Source organism: Blennius ocellaris (assembly GCF_963422515.1).
Source record: "Blennius ocellaris genome assembly, chromosome: 2".
NCBI classification, from domain to species: Eukaryota; Metazoa; Chordata; class Actinopteri; order Blenniiformes; family Blenniidae; genus Blennius; species Blennius ocellaris.
In genome coordinates this window covers 25,698,499-25,725,681 of record NC_137651.1, presented here as the reverse complement: position 1 = coordinate 25,725,681, position 27,183 = coordinate 25,698,499, and the positions used below count along the sequence as shown (strand labels likewise).

Below are 27,183 nucleotides of genomic sequence, written 5' to 3'. Positions count from 1 at the left end.
CCATAGATCTAACAGGTTACGTTGATCACAGACTGATAGCTTATTTTAACAGACAATCCTTGAACTACCTCAGATCAACCTATAGTGGAAAATGTATGGTGTTTATCCAAACATTGCCAAAGTAAAGCATTATGCAGCATGAGCGTATAACTTTATATTTAATGGTGTGAGTCTAATTGGGTCTTATAAGTTAAAACAATCAACCCACCTTCTTTGTTCTTACCAACACACTGTGTGTATCCCTGTCACTTTTATATATTACAAAAATTATATTAATCTCCATATTCTATATTTAACAAGCATTTCAATATTATTTTTCATATCGGCGATACTGTTCTGCTATGGAGGCAGAAACATTTTGGTTTCCTCACTTTGAAGTGAGGAGATTCAGCTTTCCCATGAGTGTAATCAAGCGTAAAGGAATCTTGGACAGAGTCCTTACCTGTCGCTGTTGTGACAGCCTGAAGGGCAGCCCTGCAGGAACAGACTTGGGTTGCAGACAAAGGCCCCCAGATGTGGAGATCTGCTGGTTCTGGAAGTGGAGAGCTGAATGTGGCTGGTTCGGGCCCGGTGGTGGCGATTGCTGCTGCTGCTGCTGCTGGTCCGTTCTGGTCACCGGACTCGTCATGATGGGCATCGGCTGACTGGCAGAGTGTGGCGCTTTGGGGCTGAAGTGCAACGTGGGCTTGGTGCTGAGAACCTTCATGTCCAGGTGATGTGAGCTGTTGTGGCCGTTGGATTTGAAGAGGCAATTGTTGATGCCTTTACTATGAGGGCCGATCCTCTGCTGGTTCAGCGGGGCTGGGCTGGAGACCCCGTCTTGGGGAAAGGTGCTGGTGGAGGAGTGGGTGCTCATGGTGGGAGCCCAACTGGAAAGACCCACAGATGGGGCTGGTTGATGGTGGTGATGGAGTAGAGAACTTGGCTGCTGCTGATTTGCTGCCATCTGCTTCAGCTGCTCTGCGTGAGATATCTCTGGCCAGCAGGGCATGGTTCTGGGGTGTCCGGCCTGGGAGTTAGCTTTCTGCGACGTGGTGGTGGAGGAGGTGCTGGTCAGCGTGAAAGATGGCCCTGCCGAGGCCGGTCGGAGCTGTGGTGAGCCACAGTGGACTTGTCCAAAATCCGGTGAGTGCTCTGTTTTTATGGGCTTGTCCAATGGGGAGCATAGATTGGCTGCTCCTGCTGAGCTCGGTCGACCCAAGTCCAAGCCAAAGGTATCATCCTGCTTCAGCATCTTCTCAAACTCCAGATCATTGAGCGGTGGGACTGTCTTAGTCAGCTCATCAAACAGATCCTGGAGCTCGGGGTCAATCTGACCCCCGCCTTCGTCTTTAAAGTCAAAAATCATCTCCGCATTCGAATGGCCGCAAGACTGGATTTCAATGGGCTCCTTTTTCATTTCTTTTAAGGTCATGTTGAATACATCGGACCCCAATCCGTGGGGCATCATGTAATTCTTCCTCTGCATGCCCATGCCTGAGGAACCCTGCAGAGAATGAGACTGGGCTAAGTTGTGGTTGCATGTCCCGTGTCCGAGGCCACCCGTGTCCACACGGATCCGCTTGAAGTCCGATCCGGGGAAACCACAGGAAAGGCCATTCTGCTTCGCCACGTGTCCCGGGGCATGACCCTCGATCTTCCGCCGCAAAGATCCTTGAAGCTGCAAACACAATAAAAGGAGAGATGCATTTTAGAGAATGAAAAAGAAGGCTTCAATTGCTGACCTTCTCCTCGAGCTTTTCTATTAATGTTATTCACCATGTGGGATTTTTTTAAAAAGGACTTCCAAGTTATGCAGTTTGAAGAAGTTTAACCCTGGACAAAACATTTCTCTAACAAGACTTTAGTTACTACACAGAGTACAAAAGCAGTTTTGTGAAGCCAAATTAAATCGTGGCAGTCGCACTCAAACTCTATATCTTAAATAAAGGTCAAAGCAAGCAGTACTACAGTATGTATACAGATCATAATTTACAATAACTTCAAGGCCCGCTGATGTTGGGAAGGCAACAAACTTGTGAAATTCAAGGGGAAAAAAATCATTGACAGCAAGGTAACTGTTGATTGTAGCGGAATACCACTGATTTCTCAAATGTTTTCAAAGATCGCACAATACCTTCAAACTTGTATTTACATTTTTCTTCAAATACTTGCAATATAGCAAAAAGCATGGGAGAAATATTTTTATATAATGTAGTGTGTGAGTGGAGGGGATGAGATGATACTTAGGAATCTGATACAGACAGACCGCAGAGAGAAGAATAGGGTCTTTGTCTCTTTCCCTCATTTGCATATATTATATTTTCCTCCATTGTGCTTTGTTAGATTGCAGAGCTTCCCCTTTGTGGCTGAGATTCCACTTAACATGCTGGTGCATATATCTGATTTCCTTTTGTCCTAAGAGTTCGTCTTCATTTAAGGTAATAAGAATGACTCACAACTCTATCCACGCCCAATAAAAAAACCAAACTTAGAAAAGCCCAGCGGTTTCTACATTTTACCAGAACAACAAAAAATGTCCATATCTTTTTTATTAAGTATCAGCATCACGTCAAGTGAAAATTATTCTATGCACGATTATTAGTCCGATCCATCCAGCTGTACACACATATAAATGGTTGATTTTCTGGCTACATTTTAATGTGCTGCCTGCATGGAAACAAAATGGCTGTGATTGTACACCAGCCTGAGCAGAAGACATAAGTATCAGCATGCTGCATTTTTCACTGCGAGAACAAATTTGAGTCATTTCCACCTGCTGGCAAACATTACATTAAGATGATTCATAGCCTGACGATTTAGAGTGAATCCTGCAGTTCACTACATTTCTGCTCTGCTCATGTCTGTATTACTGCTACTATTCCTCACAGTAATTCACAGACCGAGCCATAGATTTTAATACAATCTCAAAATCAGTTCATTTATCCATCCATCTCTCAGACACGCTTCATCCGGGCTGGTAGTTGGAGTCGATCAGAGCTGATACTGGACAGGAGACACACTGAGCAGAAATCCACATAATGAGTTTTTACGTTGTAAGAAGAATCTGGAGAAAATGTATGGGCACACAGGAAGCACATGCAAACTCTATTAAATTAAATCCATTCAGGTCAAGTCAGAACACATTCACCATCAGTTGTGGACAAGCTAAAAACATGCATATATTTAACTACCAGTTGTTAATGTTGTAAAGTAAAGGACTTTTTTCATATAACTGTGGAGAAATCCTGTGTTTCCAGGTGCAATACAGATGAAGTCACGGGTATAATCCATTCTCAGTCGTTCTCATTTCAAGTAATCTGTGCCTATCAGCTCTTCAATAAATCTTAACCACTAAAAGTACTTAATTTGTATTTTCTTCATTTATTTTCCGACAGTGTAGTTTTACAGTCCTTTAAAGTGCCAATATATAGGTCCAGGGGAGTCATACTATTAATATAACTGCTACAGCTAGTGGCCAAACTTTTGTTTTCGGCAGGGGGCACAGTGGAGTAGTTATCGTCCGTTTATCGTTATCAAGGTGAATTGCTCAATATATCATGATATTGATTTGAGGCCATATCGCCCAGCCCTGGTGTCCATGTTTGCTTTTCTTCAGATGAGCATACCAGTGATTTCATTCACTAAGAAAGGTGACGCATCCTCAGTAATATAAAACTAAATAATATAGTACAGGTTACCAAAATGTTTATCAGTTTTCCGTTAGCACATGCATAGATAGATTTAGATATTTGGCTTTAGTGGGTAAAAAAAAGCACACTTTTTATATAAGTATAGAGTACCGTATTGTCTAGGCTTAGCTGCACCTGAATCCAATGCGTCATGACGTGGAAAAAATGTCATATATGAGCCGCACTCGTGTATAAGACGCATATGTCTTGACAAGCCAGTAACCCAATGTTTGGAGCCATCTTTTTTGAATTTGTTCCTGACCTCAGGCCATCGACTCTGAACTCGTTCATTTGCCCCGTTTCTGTTGTGTGGAGCTTTTTTCTTTTTGGCAACACTAAATTTGTGCTTTCAGTCAATTGTGATTATAATGAAGGTTTATGTATGTGATACTATATCCGCATTCTTCTGTCATACAGTAACATCTAGTGGCCATGGATGGTACGTAATATTTATGAGTAGCCAAACAATTTTAAAAAGTATGACTCGTAGCCCTGAAAATAGTCATTCATTTTTGACCTAATAATGTTTTCAATGTTATAAAACATGGTATTTATTGAGATTTCAGTCATGATCAGCTCGATGGATGGATTCAGTTCTGTATCAAAATGTAACTAGTATAATGCTCTATGATATGAAATTTAATGTTAATGCATTTGCCACAAAAATAAACTTCAATATTTTTACAAAGACTAAGAGAGAAGGAAAGAAATTATCAGCTCATGTAAAAGTAGGTCTAATTTGATGTTCAGTTAATACAGGGATTTAAAGAGATGCCGTATTGAATGGAAAAAGACTCAATAAGTTCATTTGCAGGTCTTTCCTGAGATTGACGTGATTAAACATCACGAGACAGCTGTTTTTTTCTTCCCAAAATGCAGATGAAAACAGCCGAGGTGCAGCTTCATGCACGCTTTCTCTCCTTCCACGAGGCTCTTTGTGCAGAAGACAGACAGGAGTACTCCTCATGGTTCAAGGCACTGTCTGTGAAAACACATCATGAATAATGGAAAGGACAGTCTTTGCGTTGCAAAAAGCCATTGTGAGACAGGGTTGCCTCACTACTGCTTCTGTGCCATTAAAAAAATGGACTCTTGTCCAGGGTAGCTCTGGAAATTCAAATATGAGGCATCTTAAATCTCTGCACAGTGGAGATTTCCTCAATATCAAATCACTTCTATTCTGATATGACATTCATTAGAGGGAAGGATCACTAACATTTAAGCAGAAAACCAATGTTCTCGTTACATTTCCAACAAAAAAAAGGGACCATCTTGTTCACTGAGCACTCAGAATCGGTGGCCTCTTAGCTGGCCCGAAATCCTCATGACTGATCTCGAAGTGATCTGAAAATAGATTTTTTGATTAACATTTAATGAGCTCAGAAGCTCAGAATCACTTTGAAAGTGACTCCTGCTGCATGAAAGGCTTAAACATACGTATTATATGATCATCTCCGAGATGAACGCATCGCTGCTTACATTTTTTCTTTGTGCTGACGAAACATAAAATATTCAATCATCCAAGGTCAATATCGAGCTTAAGAGTTCGCACACAATATTATGTGCTTAAAAATGATTTCAATTAAGGAATCAATCATTCTTTTTTTGTTTTCTCGGTGAGATCTCTTCTTATTGATGCCTCTTGATGGAAGCATTGAGGAACCTGACCTTGGTAGTGTCAACCGAGGCAATCTATTCAAGGGAGCTGGAAGGCTAGTGGCTGGTGTGTCAAGCTGAGCAGTACGGTGATGCTGAGCACTGTGGATGGGGCTCCGGGTGAGCCGTCACGGGGACGCGAGAACCAGGCCTCATGGTACCATCTGTCAGTCCAGTAGCACAGTCCTCACAGCCACAATTGCTCAACGGGTATACGTTTAAAGAGAATGTTTTGCTTCAGTGTTTTGAGTATGAGAGCGTGGCTTAACTAATGCTCGAGCTCACCAGCCTTTAATCTATTCACCAGAGTCCTGAAACATGTTGCAATAAGCTCCTGGGAGAGTCACAGACCTCCTTCTCAGCATTCGACATGGAAAAAAAAAAAAAAACACTCCCAAAATAAAGGAATAAATACAAGCATTGTGTTCCTAGGGAGACATAATATTGATACGATTCTGCAGGTTGCATACTGTTGCGAGAGGGGATTTCAGCTCATTTACTGCCAGATAAGAAACAAGAGCCCTCAGACCAGTGCCAGTGATCAGCTGCCATACCAAATTCATCTGCTTGCAGAAGTGTGGCGAGCACAGTTGAATTATGAAATTTGTACTAGCAGTTGAAAGCAGAGAGCCAAAAAAAACATTGAAGATAACTTCAATCAGTTAAAGTCCAAGGGGTAAGTGAGACTCGGTGTGTCTACATACAATGGAAATGTGATTGGATTAACGTTGTTGGGGGTTGGGGGTGGGGTGTTGTCATTTCAGCAGGGTTCAAAGAAAAAGAAGGTGTGTATGATGTATTTGAACAAAAATGTTCCAGGATAACCAAAATGAGAAAAAAGAAAAACTGTACTGGTTTGTTAACATTGTGTTTTAGGAAACCATTTTTATTTTTATGTCACACATTTTACTTTGAAATAAAAGGACTGCAAAGTAGTATCATATGATAATGGTACTATTATCAATTTATTCAACACTGTAAAATGAGAAAAGATTGATTCTTTTCATTTATGCATTAAAGGGAATTTGTCATGTTAACCCCGAAAACAAAAAACACTGAAACTGCTCCTGTAAGATCTTTTATTTACCATTGTTTCTTACAAAACAAAACATGAATTTGATTTCTGAGAAAAGCATGATGTGTGTAATTAAACAGAAACATTATTGGAACAGCAAAAGTTATTGTTGAGATTCAGATTATGATTCAGATATTAAATATTCAAATGTTGTTTGAGTTTTTGTTGTTCACTTTTTTTGAAAACATGAAGAAAGCCTTCAGGATATCAGTTTACGACAGTGACCGTATTTAATCAGATCATTTCTACATCATTTTTTTTCTTAAATTTGGTTGAACTTCAGAGAAAATTCAGAAAATATAAAAGTGCAAAAAAAATATTTGGGTTGATGACAGACAACAGTTTCAGGATAACCAAAAGAACACCCTTTTTTGCTCTGACCCTTTAAAGAAAAGGACTGAAAATCATTAATACAAGAAATGTCGCTTTCAAGGATGCACTGAGGAAGTGGCAAGTTATTGTAACTAAACATCTATGTAAATAAACAAATATCAGCAGCTTTGGGTGTATATATCCATCCCAGTTGCAGCAGGTATGGCATTAGGTATAAATTCAAGCTGGGTCTACAGTGCCTTACGGTGGTGACCCATGTAAAAGGAAGGAGCCAGATGCTTCTATATCAATGGCAAAATGCTCACATCAGTTAGTTTGATCCATGACTTTGTTTATCCTTTGAGCAGATTACAACATATATGACTCATTTATTCAGTGCATGGAAGCGAGCTCGTCGTGTTCACCCAACAAAAGCAACATATCTAAGCTGCTCTTGCAGGGCATGTGCCATACGGTTGCAGAGGGACATGAGCATAGGTTCATGATGTGCTTGCCTAATCAGACTGGTGTGTGTTGGGACGAAGCAGCACACTGCAGAGGTGGGCTACTTTTGGCTCATCAGCACTTTGCATCCCCACACTTCCTGACACAGTTGTATTAGATTGAGGCTGCCCTCCAGAGAGCAGCCAGGAGAGAAGGATGAGCAGCAGCAGCAGCAGCAGCAGCAGCAGGAAAAAAGGAGAGGCAGCCTCTGGGAAATGGGAAGAGATGATAAGAGCTCCTTTGAAGGGAAATCATCCATTATGTTTACTGAAGGCAGATTTTTCTAACAGTTACTGAAGCTCCGCTCCAATATTTCATGGAGAAGCTTGCAAATTTATTAAAAGGCAGCTTCCACACTCAAAAAAAAAAAAATCCTGTTAGGGACACTTTGCATTCAAATATGATCTCGCCATTATCCAGACATAGAGATTAGAAGCCAGCGTTCCAATCAGTCCTTGCTTTGGCGTGTCCTTTGTTCGCAATCCAGACACGTCTAATGTGAGATCCCAAGGCTAAAGCACGCAGAAGAAGCATCTCCAGAAATATGCATTGGTCACGTAAGAAATAATGTGAGTTCCTTTTAAAAAGCACCAAGAAATAAACGCTGTCTCTGCGTTTTTCAGCCATGGCCAATACAATGAGCTGAGGGAGTGCGCCACAACGTACACAAAGCCAAATTATCATCGTCACACCGTTTTTGGATGCGATCAGGTGGATTGAATGTGCGTTACATTCAATGAGTAGATTCTGCTGTCAGATACAATGACAGTGAGTGTAAGAGCTGTGACTCTGTCAAGGCATTACCGCAGCACCAGCAAGGCCACGCCACCGCAGACATACCACAGGTCACCAACATCGCAGTGACAAGCCGTCACATCACATCACCCATGGCCATGTGGCTCACAGAGCTCCTGACACTGCTGTCGCCTCTCATCTGCATGTCATTCTTAACCACCCAGACCTTTACTGAGGGGGGACTGACTGAGGGCTAGCCGCCATACAGCACATACCACCGCAGCTTCTGGTGCCAGAGACTCTTCTCTCTACAACAACGGCGTGTTCGAAGTCGGGATCTGGAAGAATAAATCACTTTCGCCTGAGCTGTGTCATCTTTGTCCTCATTTAGTCAGAGAAAAAGAAAGGAGGAGAAAGCTTCCCGCCATTGAACACGCCCGGAGTTGGTCACTGGATACAGTTTCCCTGTCAGCTGCGTTTACAGGCTAAGCTGCCATTGAAGCTCGGCTGGGGTTAACTTAGTGGTAACACGGGCTTAAATTCGCTTTGGTTCAACACTTTCAAGTGCTGGAATCACCCATTTAACACGTCTAAAGTGCTGCATGGCGTGCACTAGAAATGAATGCATGATGTATAATGTCATTGTTTTCTTTTAGTGGGAAACATTGCTATGTCTACGTGAGGGCCGGTAGCTAGGAAACAATTACAGTAGAACCTCTGAGGAGCGGACCCTGTACTGGGCGAACACGTCAATGTGCACGACACATATTTAACTATTAACATACCGTGATGAGCGGACAACCTGCCGAACGTGGACAATGGACAGGTTTTCCTGGAAAAATTCAAGCCTCTCTCCATCTGAACAATCACAGCAAAAATATAGACAATTTCATTCCATACACTGTGACCTCAACAAATAAAAACATTCAAGTGTAAATTAAAAGGTTCTTATGCCAATATTTTACCAGTCTGGTCCACTCACGATGAAACTGGACTGTACGTGGTCAATGAAGTAAATCAATCTTATTTAATAATTATTTTCAATAAATCTTATATACATGTGTATATATGTAATTATATTGTATACACCTTTGTATTGGTTCAGTTATTTGCTTTTAAATAACTATAACATATTTGGTGTTTGGTTTGTTCAATATCAACTGGTCCTACACTGACCCGCCCCCCTGAAGAGAGGACACCTGTCTTCAGGGGACACTTGCCCTTGGATTTTAGGGTGTCCCTACATCACAGGTTTTACTGTATCATTCTGGGAAAGTGTTTCAAGCTGTGGAAGGTTTAACATAAATCACAAAATTCAAGGATAGTGAACAGTCGAGGTTCAAACCAGCAGAAACTGACTTTTTTTCTCAGTCAAGGAGGGGAAACAGAAACAGGCTGTAAAAGCACCTGCAGAATGCAAGGGAAAAGGAGCTTAGATATGGAGTAAGGTGTAAATTCAACATATAGCATCTGAACGCATGCATTTGAAAATTCACACTTTAAAATGGAGCTCATTTCACAATATTTAATTAATTTCCAATTGACAATCTTGCACAACGAAGGACGACATGCATGTCTGGTTTATGTCGGTGCCAACATTTTGGACTTTTTAACTGGTAAATGATCTGCTACATTGATCAGCCTGTAGCTAATGATCTGTGTCTGATGGTATTCAGTGCAAGAAAAGTAGGGTATTGTGGGTTTTAAGAGGTTCTTTGTTGAGAATGAAACATCTGTTACTGTTAAAATGACTCAATCGGAGCTGACCAATGAGCTGTAAAGCTGTAAAGGTCCATTTCCAAGCACCTCTACAAGTTCAGTGTGTGTATTTCTTAAATCATCACCCTGTTTTCACATGTAAACCACAAGGACCCTAATCTCATACAGTTTATTTTTCCAATACAAGGATATATAAGACACCAGAGGTCACTATGAGCATGAAAGAATCTGTTTTCCCAATGGCAACAATAAAGGCAGTGAATGGTTAACATATTATCTTCCAACTATCACATTACACAAGGACCTTACAAACCAAGAGGTGAAACTAATATGTACAAATCAGCAGACAATGTGACGATTTCCCTTCCTCCGACAGCAAATCCCTTGGCGAGCAGGTCCGAAGCTCTCCTGGACTGTTTGTACCCTTAAAAGGCCATCACCATACAACCACAAGTACCTTTTTCCAAGCAACCGTCAAACACAGGGCCTGCCTCCGGTCATGCCACAGGAAAAGGCACATAAGCGGGGAACAAGTTCCCTTCCTGTTTTCAAAGACGATTCCTATGGCATGCAGAACAGTTTCCTGCACACTAGGCTCATTTCACCATCTCAAACATCTGGCTGCTCTTCAGCGTGCAGCTGCAGCACAGTGAGAGCCAACAGTGCCATTGCTGGGTTGAGCAACACAGTCCTGAGCAATTACACTCATTTTTCTGTGGACTACAAAGAAAAGAAAAAAAAGTCATTATTCATTGGATAACAGGCTAAACTCTGTAGTAAGATCGTGTTTAAGTGTTTTATCTCCTTTCAGGCTCCCTTTCAACTGCAACCACTGGAGTTCTCGATCAGGAAATAATATTCGTCAGTATCTGGTGCGTCTGCAGCAAAGTGCTCTTGGGCAGCACTGCTGTGGCGATTTCCCAATGAAACAAGGATCCATTTTATATCCCGTGGGAAACCTGGGCTGAGTGGTTAATGCTGTGCTAATGCTGCATCACTCAGGCAGGTCTTGATAAGCCTCATGCTTTTAGAGCAGAGGAAAACACATTTAGTGTTTTAAACCGCTCCAATGGAGAAAGCTTTGAAAAATCCACTGGTTGGGAAAAAAGAAAGGGGGGGGGGGGGGGGTGTACTTGTTGAGTTTTGCCATCTCTCCTAGCTTTCACTTAAATTACACACACACGCATTAGGACAGGCAAGCAGTCACACTAATCTTACGCTCTGAAACAATCCTCCCCGAGCTGGGTTTAAAAAAAGGGACTGCTACAGCTAGAAAGTAAGGAGAGAGAGAGAGAGAGAAAAAAATAAATGAGTGGGAAGCTTTGTTTGACTCCCACTCCTATCAGTTTTGAGATTCCAAATAAGGTCTGTGTAGCCTTGGTGCTGGTAGAGACAGACACAGAAAACACTGCAGAGCTCACTGACTCCAACCAAGTAAAAAGTGTGTGCTTGTGGGGAGGGAGGGAGGAGGGGGTCACTGGGGGATCATGGTGCAGAAAATATGTGACCTCTATACAAATTTATCATCGGCATGACATTTCCCAGAAGAACCAAAACAAAACATCGGATGATACGATAAATCTTAGATATTGGTTAGATAGAGATCATCGACGGAACAGGTTGCTTTTCAGTCTGGTTAAACTAATGAAAAACCTGCGAGAGGAGTTTCTCTGATACACAAAAATGAAATCCATGGGAATGTCCTGGAAGAACACAAAGTTAATAGCTGTTGCGAGACAACTTTGCACAGTGCCGACTCCTAGACTTGTTATGAGCCAAATACCAAGAACCATGAAATATACAATCGACTCTTCTGGCAAAAATCTGAGATCGGACCAGACGTAAAATAGATGAAAATGGAAATAAATTCCTTTTAGTTTGCACGGATTAAAGTACACTGTGGCATCGTGCCACAGAAAATAGTGAATGTTTCAAGTGAAAACGCATAATTTTTGCATTGTTTTGTTCAGAAAAGTTTTGCGTTTACATGGCAACGTTTTAAAACACCTAGACACATGCACACCAAGAAAAACATGCTATAAACGTTTACAATGGGTGTACACGGACATTCATATGGACAGACGATGAAGTTATTGTTATTACGGTGAGTGTCAACAATAAAACGACCGACTCCCAGGAGAACATGGATTGGGAGTCATGACACCCCGGAGGCAAACATTGTTGTTGTTGTTCATCTATTCACGCTTGTGGAGAAGAACTATTTACTATGGCCGTGGTGCTCATGTGCAGTAGTAGCATATATAGTGGCAGTGTTTATACGATATTGTCTTCTGCATGTACTGTGTGCGTGTATGTGTGGTTTCACTCTAAAAGCAAGTGGTGGCCTGATATACTAACTCCATCAGTGTTTCTGCGGTTTCCATGTAAAACGGACATCGTTTTCAAAACACTGCTGTGTAAATGTGAGACTTTTCCGAAATGTAAACGCAAAACCCGTGTTTTCACTTGAAACATTGTAGTGTAAACAGACTCCAGCACAACTATGAAGGTTTACCATTTTCACTTGAAAACGTTGTTATATAAATGGGGCCTAAGTCATTGTTTCCCAACCTGAAGTCCAGGACACCTTCGGGGGACGGGGGACCGAGTTTCCGCCTGCTCTGAGGTCGTCCAAATCAGATTGGCATATGTTAAAGAAAACCAGACTCAGGCACTTTCTACACCAAAGAGAATAAAGGAAAGAACTTGCTTTTATTTAGAAGGTTCCTGCTTTTGTATGTTTTGTACCTGTGTTTGGCTGAAGTGCTTTGATAAATGGAAGCAACCTGGTGGGGGTTCAGGAAAACTATGACCACCGAACAAAGCTACAAAAGAGACAATATATCAGTGGTCCCCAGATTTTATAACCAAAAGAGCAGCTGTCACTACAATGCTCATTAAGTTGTATTTAGCTTTTGGTAGAAATATATACATTTTTTATTAAGTTGCATTCCTAAAGTTTGATAATTGTAAATTAGAACACTGGTTACTTTACTTAGTTTTTACTTTATTTCAGTAGAAAAATAGGCAATTACAAGATGAGTAAAAAATAAAATAAAAAATACTCTCAAAGCTTCAGCTATAACTTTAATTATTTTTCATTCAGTATCCAAAATGTACATTTACAATTTTTTAGCTGTTTTAACTTTTGTAACCGTTTTTGGTTGTTTTAGTTTGATTAACTTTTTCCAGAAATTATTTGGTAGATTTAGCTTTTTAAAAGTTATCAAAACAATAAAGAGCTTTGGTGTCAAGTCATGTTAGTAGTTGGAAAGGACATACTAATGAGATGATATTGATGAGATTAATGAAGTATTTCTATTCTATTCTATTCACTTTCCTGCAAATATAGAATAAAGGTTTCCTTCAGAAAGTTGCATAAATATCAATTAGCACACCAGGTACCGTGCGAACCACGGCCCGGCACAGTGGCACTCGCTCATGGTGAGTTCAAGGCTGCAGACAAACTGAAAAACCTGTGGGCAAGTTTCTGCATGCAGCTTGTTTCTGTGTGTTTCGAGTGGGCCTTGTAAACCAATGCTTTAGGTCTTTTTACAAGTCGCAGCTAGTGACACACACACACACACACACACACACACACACACACACACACACACACACACGCACACACGCACACGCACACGCACACGCACACGCACACACACGCTGAGCTCTCAGGTAATCTGCCCAAAGTTGAAAAACAACTTTCCCATGATGCATTCGCTGACATTCATTAGAAAGTTACAAGACACTAAACAGCCGTTAAAACTGATTAAGTAGATTCATGATGATTGGGATAATTGCAAATTTGAAAAGTTTAATTACAGTTTTTCAAAGTAGATTCAGTCCTGTTCAAATGTATGAAAGAAGAGCATATACAATCATGGACAAAACATTTAGAGAACGGCTAAATTTAAACATGATGTATTCAGTCTCAGAATATTTAATCACGAGGAGTTGTGAGGTCTACATTTTCTACATTGTCTTCTCAGGCTGGGTGGGATCTCAGCGACTCTGGGTAAATGATGTCAAACTGTCTCAGTGTGGCTGACACTGCAGTCAACGTTGTTCAATGCAGGTTAATATCCAAGTTAAATGTGATTATGCATTGCTCCACTGGAGTGAATATATCTCAGATTTTTCCTGACACAGCCAAATCATGCTGCTTTTGCAAGAGAATATCTTGTACTAAAGGTTTACATGTATAAGAACAGGTGCAAATTCAATATTGCATGCACACATGTGGAAGCTGATCTACCAATTGGACACACTAGGGATTCATATTGTGCTTGAGGCTGTTCACTGTTCCATCCGATCGCTCTATGTAAGCAATGATGCACGCACATTCCTCATTTAAATACTACTGTTTGCACAAGATGCCACTCATGTCATTAGTCCTCTTTGAACATGTGCAAAATGCATGCAATTTAGCACTCTGTACAGCATTTTAGTATATCAGGCCCTAATTAGTAAATCTGTCTGATATTTCTGGTGCCCACTATAGTGAGTGGGTCGACTTTTGTTTTACCAGCTAATTGCACACGTCCCTCGTACTCACTGTGAAATATTTTATTTCATTGTGTATTAAAAGTAACAATTAGCTGCTGTTACTGCAGATATCTTACTTTCATGGCCAATACTATAGATGTAGATGCAGTGCTAATGATAAAGGAGTGTTTAATGAGAGTAGAAATGGAAGCAGAGGAGTGAATCTCTTTCGGAATACACAGGAGAAGAACAGTAAGTCAACCAGACAGAAGCTGTCAAATGGCAGATACACTAGCAAATCTCAAGTGTTCCCCCTGCTACCATAATGTTGTTACTAAACAGTGAACATTTCAGCATTTTGTGAATTTACCTTTGTCTCTCTTTGTTTGTCTCACTGTAATGAAAACATGTGATAATGTTCCCTGTTTTTTTTTTTACAGCTGCATATTACCGGTGAAACAAAGGACAACTTGGTGGGAAATCACAACACAACCTATTCTGCTCTCACATTAAACAACACCACGTTAGGTCAAGGCTGGGTATGTGGAACTATTTACATTTCCATCCTGGGATATGATATCTGGTCTGGGTGGAAGAGATTATCCTGCTTACTTGTGAGGATTTCACAGTTCAACTGTGGCAAGTCGTGCCTTCACTGACAAGACAGCTGTTTTGTTTAGGTTTTTTTTCTCCCCGTTCGCTTTGACTACTTCGGGCAAAACAGATGAGCCTGGCGATTCAAACTCAGCCACAGCAGCACAACAGAGGGGAAAATTCCCACTTACTCAGGGAATTCATTTACTGGGAATCACATTGGAGAATACAACTCAATAAAAGTGCAATTCTTTTCAGGACCTTGAAAAGTGTTTTCAGTATTCCAAAGTATTGAAAAGAACTATTTAAAGCAGCCCATTGAACTACAACTTATTTAACAAGGTCTAATTCAAACAGGATGTCGTCAACAAGTGCAGCAGCTCAAAGGAAACTTCTGCAGGTTCTGCAGTAGAAGGTGGTACACAGTCAGTATATTAGCAGAACAGTGTCCTGCTGCCTTCAGATCTACAGTGGACAGTAATCCTCTCCTGAGCGGGGCACGTCAACTAACAGACTTTATTTTTATATAACATTCTCCTTTTTGGACATATGGTGTCGGAGTAAATAAGCTTTGCTTCTTCTTACTCCTTTTCAGATATGTTGGGACATTATTTATTTAGTTATCCTTTTTTTTTGCTCTGTTTGCTTTGCTTTCCTCTGTAATGTTTGTTGTTTGTAACAAAATAAAAATAACTACGGCACTTGGTTCCTGTGTTAACATGGTAATGTACACCTTTATAAACCACTTATTGAATCAACCACAGTGATATCTATCTCAACTATTTAATCAATTGTTCAGTGATTATTACAATGTGAAGAAATTAGGTTGAGTGAGTTAAAAATATTTGTTACAGATACTCCAGTTTAATTTAGTCACATAAAAAAGTTTATATAATGACATGACATAAAACAACAGAACTAAGAGATCTCCTGTATTTTGAAACCAGCGCAGTTCTAAAAAAAAAAAAAAAAAAAAAAAAAAAAAATTGAAACATTAAAAAAAAACTTTAGCTCATGTTTACAGGAAAAAGAATGAGGAAAAACATGCTGTTCTACCAAATTAGAAAGCTGGCTCCCTCAAGACAGAAGCTTATCTGTTCGACACACACAATGAAAGAAGTTGCTGTTAGCGCAGTGTGCAGAATTGGCGAGGCATTAATTGCCTCTAGGTTGTCTCGGCGTTAGAAAAAAACAAAAAAACTGCTCAACAGCTCAACTTTCCTGCAGCAGGAAATATCAACATGTCTACATCTTCAGGTTTAAACAGCTGCTGTTGCTGCTGTGGTTATCGTTTTCCTTGGTACTTCCCCAAACAAGCTCGCCTTGCCGAGAGTTTTTTGAAAGTGAGCGAGTTTAAACAGCCGGGTCAAAGTCCCACGGAGGTAATTCTCAGGACCTGCTGTCCCGCCACGCTGGAAACCAAATGGGACAGAAAATCCTGGTCTTATCAACATAGTTAATGGAACACATCCAATTGTTTAATACGGGGGAAACATTTCATGGGTCTGACATGAAAACGACCCCGAAACACGCAGCCATAAAATCCATACGAAGGAGAAAAAGAAAAAAAAAAAAAGTCTTGGAACAAATCCAGTGATGTCCACAGAGCCCTGATCAGGCTGGAATTACACAAAAAAAGACCAAGGCATGTTTTCAAAGATGGGTGAAACAAGCTCCTATTCACTCGAGGGAAAAACATCCATATCCACACACACACACACACACACACACACACACACACACACACACACACACACACACACACACACACACACAGCAGGCAATCCAGACCCACCACTTTGCCTGAAACACATGTTTTAATACTGCGGGAGGAAACCTAGAAGTAACCCACACATGCAAAGAGAGAACATGCAAGAAGCGAGGATCTTCTCACTGTGTGGCACGGTGGTAACCACTACACAACCTCCAGTTGTAAAGTAAACAAGAACACCATCATCAATGAGGTGAAAGTCTTGGAACAGACGTAAAGATGTGACCAGATTGGACTGGAATTGCACGAAAGGGACTGACAGAGCCTGTATGAAAAGAACATCTTTCCCAAACACAGTTGAAGCAACCAACTAAAGTTTGAAGAAGTGTTTGCTTTGCATGTAAAAATACTCAAGTATTTCGTAATACCCTCACTATTAGCGTCTAAATCTTGCACAGTTGTCTGTATTGCCAAGTATCTGCAGCCATTACACAACACTGTTCATAGAAAAAAAATACTCCCATCAAGTGACGCTGCTTGAAGAAGTGAGCGATCCTGTTTAACGAGTTGGAAAGGAGTCACAATTAGAGAATCAATGGATTTATCATGGGTGACCATGCTTGTGTGTGTCAGTGAGCCACAAAGCGCCATACTATTAGAATATGGCATAAAAAAGGCTGGCTTTGTTGCCGGATGTGGGAAAAACATCCAATAGACTCTAAAAAAAGCACAGGAAGGAAACTGGGGGTGGGGTGGCAGTGAGTAGCAATAGGGGGGGGGCGCTGGAGGAGAGTGGGAGTGAGAAAGGAATGTTCTCTTCACTCTCTCTTTCTCCTTCTTGTTATCATGCACACGCTCACATAATAACCCCACTTTCTCACTAACAGCTATGAAAAGAATGCAGCATCACCATTTTCTTGTGTCTTTGGGGGTTTTTTTTCTTTCTGGACGGCAGCAGTGAGCTTTTACTCACTTAATGATCATTTACAATCTACATTTTATGAGACCAGAGCAGCCCTATTGAATTTAGAGGGGCTTGTTTAAAGGATGGATTCTCTCTCTCTGGGGTTTTGCTTTTTAATCACCATACTTCTTTTTATTAGAATCTTCTCAGAATGGACTTTGCAATATCTCCACACTAACTGACACAGTGGGAAAATAATGTGCAGGAGTTGAATAATTAACCCTTACATACAGCTTGGTTCAAAATTGACCTATTTCAACATTTGAAAGGAGTAAATGTACATGAAAAGGATTTTTTTTTTTTTTTTTACTTGAAAGTTTGCTTTGCTTGAAATGGATTTTTCCCAAAAGTGGGAAAAAATACACAAACCTATACTTGGACCACAAAAATGTGTACAGTAATCTGAGGACCTGTCTACATGGGAATAATTCCAAGTGAAAGTGCGTTTTGGGTCTCTGTGCACATGACAGCGGTACTCGGAGTCACTGAAAATGCAACTTTTGGAATCGGCTCCCAAGGTGGAACTTTTTGGAAACACCCATCTTGTAAATGGGTGAAAAGAACACTTTCTGGAAATGCTCGGACTCAGTCCCGACGAGATGGCAGAAATGTTGCTACTGCCCATGTGCACCACGGCCGTAGTGAATAGGTCTTCTGCACTTGCTCGAGTTGATGGACAATGACAACAATGGTGCCCTTCAAAGTGTCATGACTCCCAGGCCATTTTCTCCTGGGACTTGGAGAGTGCACAGAAGAAAGATAAAAGGTTTGCCATGAGAAGCCGCAGCAAAAGCCAACTCCATTTTTGGGAGCCTAATTACAATAGCATCAAAACCAAATGGTGAAAAAACACTGAAGACTTCAGAAATCCTGCATTATCAACAGGCTGTTACAAACATAACTGGGGGGAAAAGTCTCTTTTTCTTTTGGAATGTAAATGTTTTAGTGGAAAAAGTCAAAGGAAAACATGTGCATCTTTACACTGAAATAAACATTTTCATTTCAGACAGGTTTCACATTAACACGCCAATGTTTTGAAAACGATGTCCATTTATACGGAAACAGAAACGCTGAGAATGCAACCAAAGTATTCAATTTTCACGTGAAAACATTGTGTAAAAGGGGCCTAAGACCCAAATTTATGTGCCTATGTCCACAAATGAGATTGTCAATGCTCCACACATTTGGACACATATGTGGAGATCTGTGAAATGAACTAGTGTGGGTGAAATGTAGGAAAATGGTAGTTCAGTCGTATATAGATGTGGCTGTGATGTTTTCCTGTCTTCTGTAAATTTGGATGTTATTGTGTGTGTTTACCAACATCTGTTTAATTTTTTTAATGCCAGAAATACCAATGATACATTCTAATTATTGTATATATTCAATACTGGGAGGGCATTCTTGGCCCGGGGTTACAATTAGTCAGCACCATACTTTAAGACTTAAATGATTGATCATTATTCTTGCAGCACTTGACCTAACAAATACCTCCCTTCCTTCTGCAAGACATAGCCAAATATGACCCAGATCCACTTCATGAGCATAACCTTTAATCACAATTCATCCTCATTAAACCCACTTATACTGGAAACAAAGATAAACAAGGAGACAGTGAGCACAATCCGGTTTTGACCTGATCATATTGCATATTATTTTGATTTACTCCACAATCTGGTTTAAAAGCCAATCCTACATAGTCATAATATACAGCTTTTTAATTGCTGTAAGACTTCTTCTCATCTTCTGGGGGCCACATTCCCCACCTGTCTTTATCGAATAGATTAAACACGCTTTGGACTATTTTTAGAGCTGACAAAAAGAGATAAAACTGTAAAGTGGGAAAAGCAGCAATTTAAGAGTAATTAGCAAAGTTAAAAACCTGTATATGTTGAATTGTAGAAAAATTGCTCAGAGAAAAGGAGGCACCACCGAAACCACTTACTAAGACATTAGGAATCCCCTCTGTGAAGTTCCCTTAATAATATGGTTTTCTTTTCTCATTTCCTTAAACTGAGAATAAACTGATTATCCACAGAAACTCCCACACAAACACTGTCAAGAGAGTGTAAAACAACAAGGAACTGCCTCAAACGCGACAAAAGGGAACAGAACCTTCGACAATCTCAGCTGACTGGGCGAAGGCAGGTTACACCCTGGACAGTGTGCCAATTCATCACAAAGCAAACAGAGACACACTGACATTCACACCTTCTGGCAATATATAGTCACCAATCAGATTCTGGCCCTGTTTACACAACATTGCTTTCAAAGTGAAAACCCCAAAAGTTTGTTGTGTTTTGGGTGTCTATTTACATGACAATCGTGCTTGGAGTTGCTGATGTTTTCGAAAATGTATCCCAAAATTTTGGAAAAAGTTAAGACTGTCTGAGGGGAAACTGGGCAAAACAATCATTTTTGAAAAAAACTCTGAAGTCACAGCTTTCCTAAAACGCTGCTACTGTGCATATGGATCACGACTGCAGTAAATAGTTCTTCTGCACACGTCACGAGTAGATACACAATAAGAACAAGATCAATCAGAGATCCCTGACATCCACCAAAGTTCGACCTGGACTCAGAGAAAAAAAATGTCAAATATTTTATGGAATTTTTCATGGCCTAATATCTATCTGTGGTGAAAATTTCTACAAAATCCACACAGTAATTATGAAATATTCTTGCTAGCAGACATACAGACAGACATACAAATATATGCCGATTATTTTTTATTATGGCCTCCAGAGTGTCATGACTCCCAGAGCGGATTGAAGAATATTACACTTATAACACTAATGACCATAACTGTATACTAATAAATAAGCTACTATGCTATTTGAGGCCTAAATGTTATAATTGAGTGGCTTTGTTCTAGACGCTTAAGTAATGTCTGGCCACCTGACAATAGAGCAAAACCATTCATTCTTAAACCTGCTGAAACCGCTGAAATGGTATCATACAGTCAAGGCCACAGATAACTCCGGAAAAACAACAAACCGCCACAGGATATTTTCATAGGTGAACTGATGGGATGTTTTTTCTGGCTGGCAACAAGATGTCATTTCTCACTTGACCAACTGCGTAAAGACAATTGTTGTGGGTGTGGCCGATACCTCGAAGAAAGCTGTTTGAAATCCAAAGTCGGGTGCTATGGTGGGGTGTCTTTTGTCATGTACGACACATCTCCAGGAACCAGCGTGCTGAACATTGCATTTGGCTATCTTTGCCTAATGAGTGGCAAAACGTATCTTGCTGTCTTGAGACTCCAAGTTCAGGATCAAAGGACTCGGCAGGGTCGTGGACTCTAAAGGTGTGTTCACATTCCCCCGTTTGATCCCGTTCAGAGCTCTCTTCATGAAAAAAAAAAAACGTTTTGTTTGAGCGACATGAACATACCCACAAACTGAACTGGAGCTAACAAACAATCTCTGGTGCCCTTGAAAACATGGGCCTCAGTTTGTTCACAAACGATTTTTTTAGCAGGTGGGGTGAGAGGACGTGATGTAGTGTGTAATGTATTCTGGGTAGTAAACAAACAAAGCTAACCGTGGAAATCAGAAGAAGCAGGCACAGAAAGAAAAAGTTGGAAAATATCTTGCAGGCAGATGTGGAGTAGAGAGGAAGAAGTAGACATTAGGCTAATTAGCTCATGGCTAACAAACTACAAAATATAGTCTTTGGACCAGTACCTTTCTCACTGTTTCTTTATCTCTACTTCTTCCAATTATTTTCTGTTTGTGTCTGCTTCTTCTGATTTGCATAGTTAGCTTTGTTTGTTTAATACCCAAAATGTATTACCCGCAATCTGGATCAGAGTTTAGGAGAGCATTCACAGATGCCCAAAAGAAGCAGCCTTTCCCAGAAAATTACTCTGGTCTGGATCAAACAGGGAACTGTGAACGTGCCCTTAGTCGTTTTATATTTGAGTCATCTGTAATAGTAATGCAACTTAGTTGTCTGTTTATATGAAAATCCATGTATTAGCCATTGTTAATGTTTACAGCATTTTGTTCTCTGCACATGTGTGGTTTCATAAAAAAACAAAAAAAAACAGTGGCAACTCGTGGCCTGGCCTGGCAACCTTGTTTTCAACCTTCCTGCCATTTCTGTGAAAACGGACATCATTTTCGAAACGATTATTTGTGAATCCTTTCTGAAACAAAGAATGCAAATACGATGCATTTTCACTTGAAATGTTGTGCATCCTGTGTGTGAGGATGTGTGAATGTAATTTAAAGCGAAAATGGGGTCAAATGCTGCATAAATAACATTCATTGACCATAAATACCTCAATAAAGTGTAATATTCAATATAAGACAGTGTAAGTCTTAATTAGAGCCACCAAATGTTGCAGCACTTCTGTCACTGCAGGCCTGTTCCCTGTTAAAGCTGGCGTGTAGATGATTCGACAGGGCAGATAGAGATCAGGGATCCTCCCATGTTTTTTTGCTGTAGATGCAACAGCAGTGTCTGTGTGCCTGCGGGCGAGGTGGAGAAAGAACAGGCGCCAAAGCGTAGCTCAGCACCGTGACACCTCGCCACAGCAGAGCACTAACACAAACATCCAGCTGCCATTTCTCAGCTTTATTGGCAGAGTGCAGGCAAAGACAAACACAAAAATAAAAATAAAGATCAACTATGTTCCACAAACCCAGACCTGAATGTGATGCTCTCGACGGGTCAGTTTAATAATCTGAATCAACATCTGGCAATACATGAACTATAAGCACATTTACAGCCCCAAAACAAAGAATCAAGCTTCTTCCTAATATGTTTATTCTCAGAATTATGTAAAAAGTGACCAATAAATCATACAAACAAGTAATTTCACGGTTATTTAACCTGACATTTTTAACATTATTGCAGTTTTCTGGGGCTATTGAACGTATCCAGAAAATGCACCATTTTACTTGTCATTTATGAATTACACAACATGAAAACTGTCACATTTAGAAATCCTTTTACCTTCCCCTGTTTTTTTTTCATAGTAAGCTCGAGGTGGGGGAGTGTCCAAGGTGGCGGTTCTCATTTAACACATTTTTAAAGATACTGTTGGTCTAAATTGATTGAAATCAAAGTGACTGTGAAACATATGGGCTCTGTTAAAACTGATTTATCCTCTGAACTTCCCACTAAAACTCCAGCTGATTGTATTGTTTTAAACCAGCAGGCAGCTCCCAAACTTAAAGTAATAGTGATGATTGTGCAAACTATGTTGTGATTTGAAAAGCTAGCGGTTGAAAATATTTTTTTAATGATTTTTATTCGTAGCTATGGCAACAACCACAATGCCCTTTTCACTGTATTTTCAGCTTTTTTTTTGTGGAGGGGGGTATTGTTATTGTAATGTTGTAGTATGTTTGGAATCATGGAAACACCAGTTAAATTACTAACTAATAAATGACTGGACTGAGAATCATTCTCACAAGTGAGACATCAATTTGAAGGTTGTGAGGAGGAGAAAGTGCAGATTTTATGTTTAAATGGGCCATAAAATCGAAACGTCATCAGAAACAAAATAGTTTAATGAGGAGTTAAAACTTTAAACAGAAGATGGGGGACACCAAAAAGAAGTACCGGTAGGAGGGATTTAAAGGTGCATTACAAGGTGAATACATAACGCCATGGAGCTTCTGCAGCTCCACCGGAGCTTGTAGTCCCTGATTGTTGTGGTTATTAGGTGACATTACGGACCGCGGTGGAGGGAGAGAGGGGCGATTACCTTATCTTTTTTCCACGAATGATCGTCTTTGCTGTCTTTACCGTCCACATCCCGGGGTGTTGAGCGACATGAGCCGGGGTTTTAGAATGTCCCCACTCTGGGACCCGTGTGAAAAAAACAAACCTGTTTTCATGCTTCTAAAACAACACCTCGTGTGGATGACAGGCCAAAAACAGCTTGTTTAGGTTAATCTGCAGGCTGGTGTGGACGGCCCCGTAGTTACAATGATGTTACGATGAAAAGCATGAAAAAAACCAAACACGATCTCAAGCAAACATTGTCCCACATCAGACAAATTTGTGACTTTCACCTTTCATATTTCTCAATTCCATAATACCCCCCTCCCAGGATAACTTTCAGCAAAGAACAGAACACTACCACGATGCAAATGGAGTTGAACTCTGACTCAGACCCCAGAGCAAAGGAGAGCAAGGGAGTACCGAGGAAAATAAGTGAATGCTTGTGCCTCTTTTCAGCACTCTGCAGCTCTGGAGCCTGGGAACTTCAGCGGCTTGGCCAGGCTCTGAGAAATATCCTGAGCTGTAATGTAAACATGCCTGAACTCTGATCTAGCACCCGCTCCTCCTCCTCTTCCTCCCTCTCCTGTGCCTCCTCCCCTCTCCCAGTTTAACCCAGCCGCCTGTGCAAAGGGGGTTTGCCAGTGACATCAGGGGCCCACTTTCTCATTTCCTGAGGAGGGTAATGACCCCGGGGAGGACTGACTGTTTGATGTCCTGCTGCGAATGAAGTCGCTTTCACTCTGAACTTGATTGTTGACACTCAAAAGATTGCTACATCCGAGCGTTATACATCTGTAAAGGCTTGTGATCATTCCGGCAAGGTGATGGGAGACACGCTAGCCAGGCATGCTTGGATATTCACGCCCAGTTCACTGGTGGCAGCTGTGATAATCAGATCTGTTTACAACAGCAGCTACAAGAAGTCCGGGAAACTGACATATCAGGTGGCTGATTGTCAGGATAAGTGTGAGAGCAGTTATAGATAAGCTCCTTGTTTATCCGACCCGCAAATGTCGGCTTAGAAAAACAAAATATTCTGACTTTTCAAGGGGCACGCCATGAATGAGGAAAATCCCAGCAGACATTGTAAATGCTGCGCTAAACTGGTGTCAGGAAAGTATAGCATGTGTTTTATTTTGCCTGCAATCTGTCCCCTCCATTCACCTTCCATACACTGCACATAAAATACACCTGGACATACTTGTTCCCACAGGGGTCCAGTTTCAGCACCGGGTAGCAAAGTACTCGTGGAAAGACACTCCAAGGTATTACCCTCCACCCTCCCCTCTCCTCTTTTTTTTTCCCCGAACACACAATCCTGCCCTCTCTTCAATTAGCTCAAGCAGGAAAAACCTGACAAACCTCAAAGAGCTCTCAGAGCAGAAGAAATCGCATCAGGCCTGAACGGATACCAATACAAGGACTCTGAAGATATACAGAAGTACATAAACATCGTCCGCCCCCAGCTCCATATCCAGATGACGAAAAGCCATGAAACTTGTAATATAGCAAGTAATATATTAGTCCTCCAGAAAAATCCCTGTTGACTTCAATGGCACCAATGAGATATTTCCTTTTGTATCTGGAGGTCCATATAATGCTCGAAAATTTAAACAAAGCACTGGCAACAACTGGCAGGAAGCTGAAAGCACACATCAACAACAAAGGGATACAGCAGGGACTCTCTAATCTAAACCCTTTGGGAACAGAGGTATTTCAACCAAGTGAAATGTTCACTTGCACGGGAACACTAAGTAGAGGGGTAATTCATATTCACAACATGAAACAAGTGTCTACACGTAGTCACAAGAGTCTGCCACAGAGCTTAATTTGCAGTGCGAGAACCAACAAGGAAATTTAAACAGTGGTTCAACATTTTAGGAATTTCTTCATGTTAATTCGTCAGATTAATTTCTTTTAAAAAACCATCCTGTTTTAATTTCTTTAACCAAAAATTAAGCTGTACTCAGTAAGCAGTAAGTTTAAATGGCCATCCATTTTCATTGTTTGTCCACACGAGTGTCTATGGACTCCCATTGTTAATGTTTGTAGTGTACTGTACTCTGAGCACATATGTGTGTGGTCTCATGAAAAAACAAACAACAGCACTCACGAGAGGCCCAAAATGAAAAATACATTGCTTTCAGCATTTCTGATGTTTCTGTGCGAATGGACATCATTTTCAAAATTTTGGTGTGTTGACATGGAACTTTTCTGAAACAAAGCATCTTCATGTTGTCATGTAAACAGTGCCTCAAAGTGACCTTTTGATTTGAACTAGGGATACTCACATTGTGAGACCAGAATGTAAACACACTACACCACTGTGTGACCTGGATTCATTTCAAATTCGTCTACAGATGATTTATCTACAGATAAGTCAATACATATTAGCCGCTTGTCATGTGAGCATGAATGGCAGCAAACAGTAGACAGCAGCATACGCGCGGCACGATTTGTTAGTTATCACAACACTGAGTACAAATTAGCTGATTCAACACAAAAACAACAAAAGTTGTGCCACCGGGGGAGGAGATTTTATCAAGGTTGTTGCTGATCATGTATATTTTCTCCACTGTGGCGTCTGAAGGTAAAGCTGCTGCCTTGCAAGCTCCGCTGGAGGCAGGGGAGCACAGCCAAGGACAGCGAGCAGATGTCTGCAGCAGAAAATGGCGTTTAATCTGAGTATGGCCGGTGGTACTCGTACACCTTAAATGCTACATTTACCCTAGAGGTCGGGCAGTTTTAAGCCTCGTGGAGCAGCGGGGGTAAACCAAGCCCACCTGCACTGTCAAAGCTACACGTTCTTGTGAGCATGTAGCTACCCGACGTTGTACCCTCCCTTGAAGACTGAGGATGAGATGGGTTTACTACATGATTTCAGCAGCACTCTTCAAAGACAGATACAGCCTTTCCACAGGCTGCTGAATAAAACATGAGGTGTGTGCGCCACGGTGGGTTGTGTGTGTCTGGATGTGCCAGTGGGAGGGTGGCTGAGTGGAAATGTGTAAGAGTAGGGGGGCATAGAGTTGGTAAAGATGGGAAGGGTGAGGGGGGGGGGGGGGGGGGGGGGGGGCTAAGACACTGCTGCTGGAGATACTGTATAACAGATGATCATAAATGCCTTTGATTTGACACACATCCTCACTGCCCTGCTGGGTGCCTTCAGACTTCCGTCTGTCTTGATTCATATGCTCTTCTTTGTCTCCCTATTTTGTGCCTAGGAGTGTGTGTGTGTGTGTGTGTGTGTGTGTGTGTGTGTGTGTGTGTGTGTGTGTGTGTGTGTGTGTGTGTGTGTGTGTGTGTGTGTGTGTGTGTGTGTGTGTGTGTGTGTGTGTGTGTGTGTGTGTGTGTGTGTTCTTGAGCAGCATTGCACTTGTTATCAAATCTAAATGACTCTATGAAAGTATAAAAGTGTGCTCATTTCCAGAAAGGGAGGCAATGCAAACGTTGCCAGGTACAGAGATGTCCCAGATTCTCAGCACTATTTCCAACACAGTGCTGCCACATGACACCCAAGCTTGCTGAGTATTGTCTTTTTAAAAGCTATTACACTTGGAAGATAGATAGATAGATAGATAGATAGATAGATAGATAGATAGATAGATAGATAGATAGATAGATAGATAGATAGATAGATAGATAGATAGATAGATAGATAGATAGATAGATAGATAGATAGATAGATAGATAGATAGATAGATAGATAGATAGATAGATAGATAGATAGATAGATACCTAGTATATGGATTATGGATGGATGGATGGATATTTGAATACTTGCTGGACACTAAACATATTTTCAATGGCACAAATGGTAATGGTGTAGTACGATTTTACAGGAAGTGGAGTTAAATAATTGTATGTGTATACAGGTAAAGTATTGCGGAGAAAAAAGTAATATAAAAAGTACACTTATTTAATAGTGTCACCGAATATAACCACTGTATGTGATGGTTCACAATGGTCTTTGATCCCTTGCATTGGTGAAAATGCACAGGTTGCCAATCCA

The 27,183-nt window shown here is 40.9% G+C and overlaps 1 protein-coding gene across 2 annotated transcripts in view; it reads right to left on the bottom strand.

Annotated features, from left to right (window-relative positions):
* maml2 (mastermind like transcriptional coactivator 2) overlaps positions 1-27,183 on the bottom strand; it is a 45,460-nt gene that overhangs the window by 8,665 nt on the left and 9,612 nt on the right. For both annotated transcript variants that reach the window (XM_080514087.1, XM_080514086.1), the window contains exon 2: positions 443-1,660. In XM_080514087.1, coding sequence (XP_080370213.1) covers positions 443-1,660 — 1,218 coding nt within the window. The remainder of the gene's footprint in view (positions 1-442; positions 1,661-27,183) is intronic.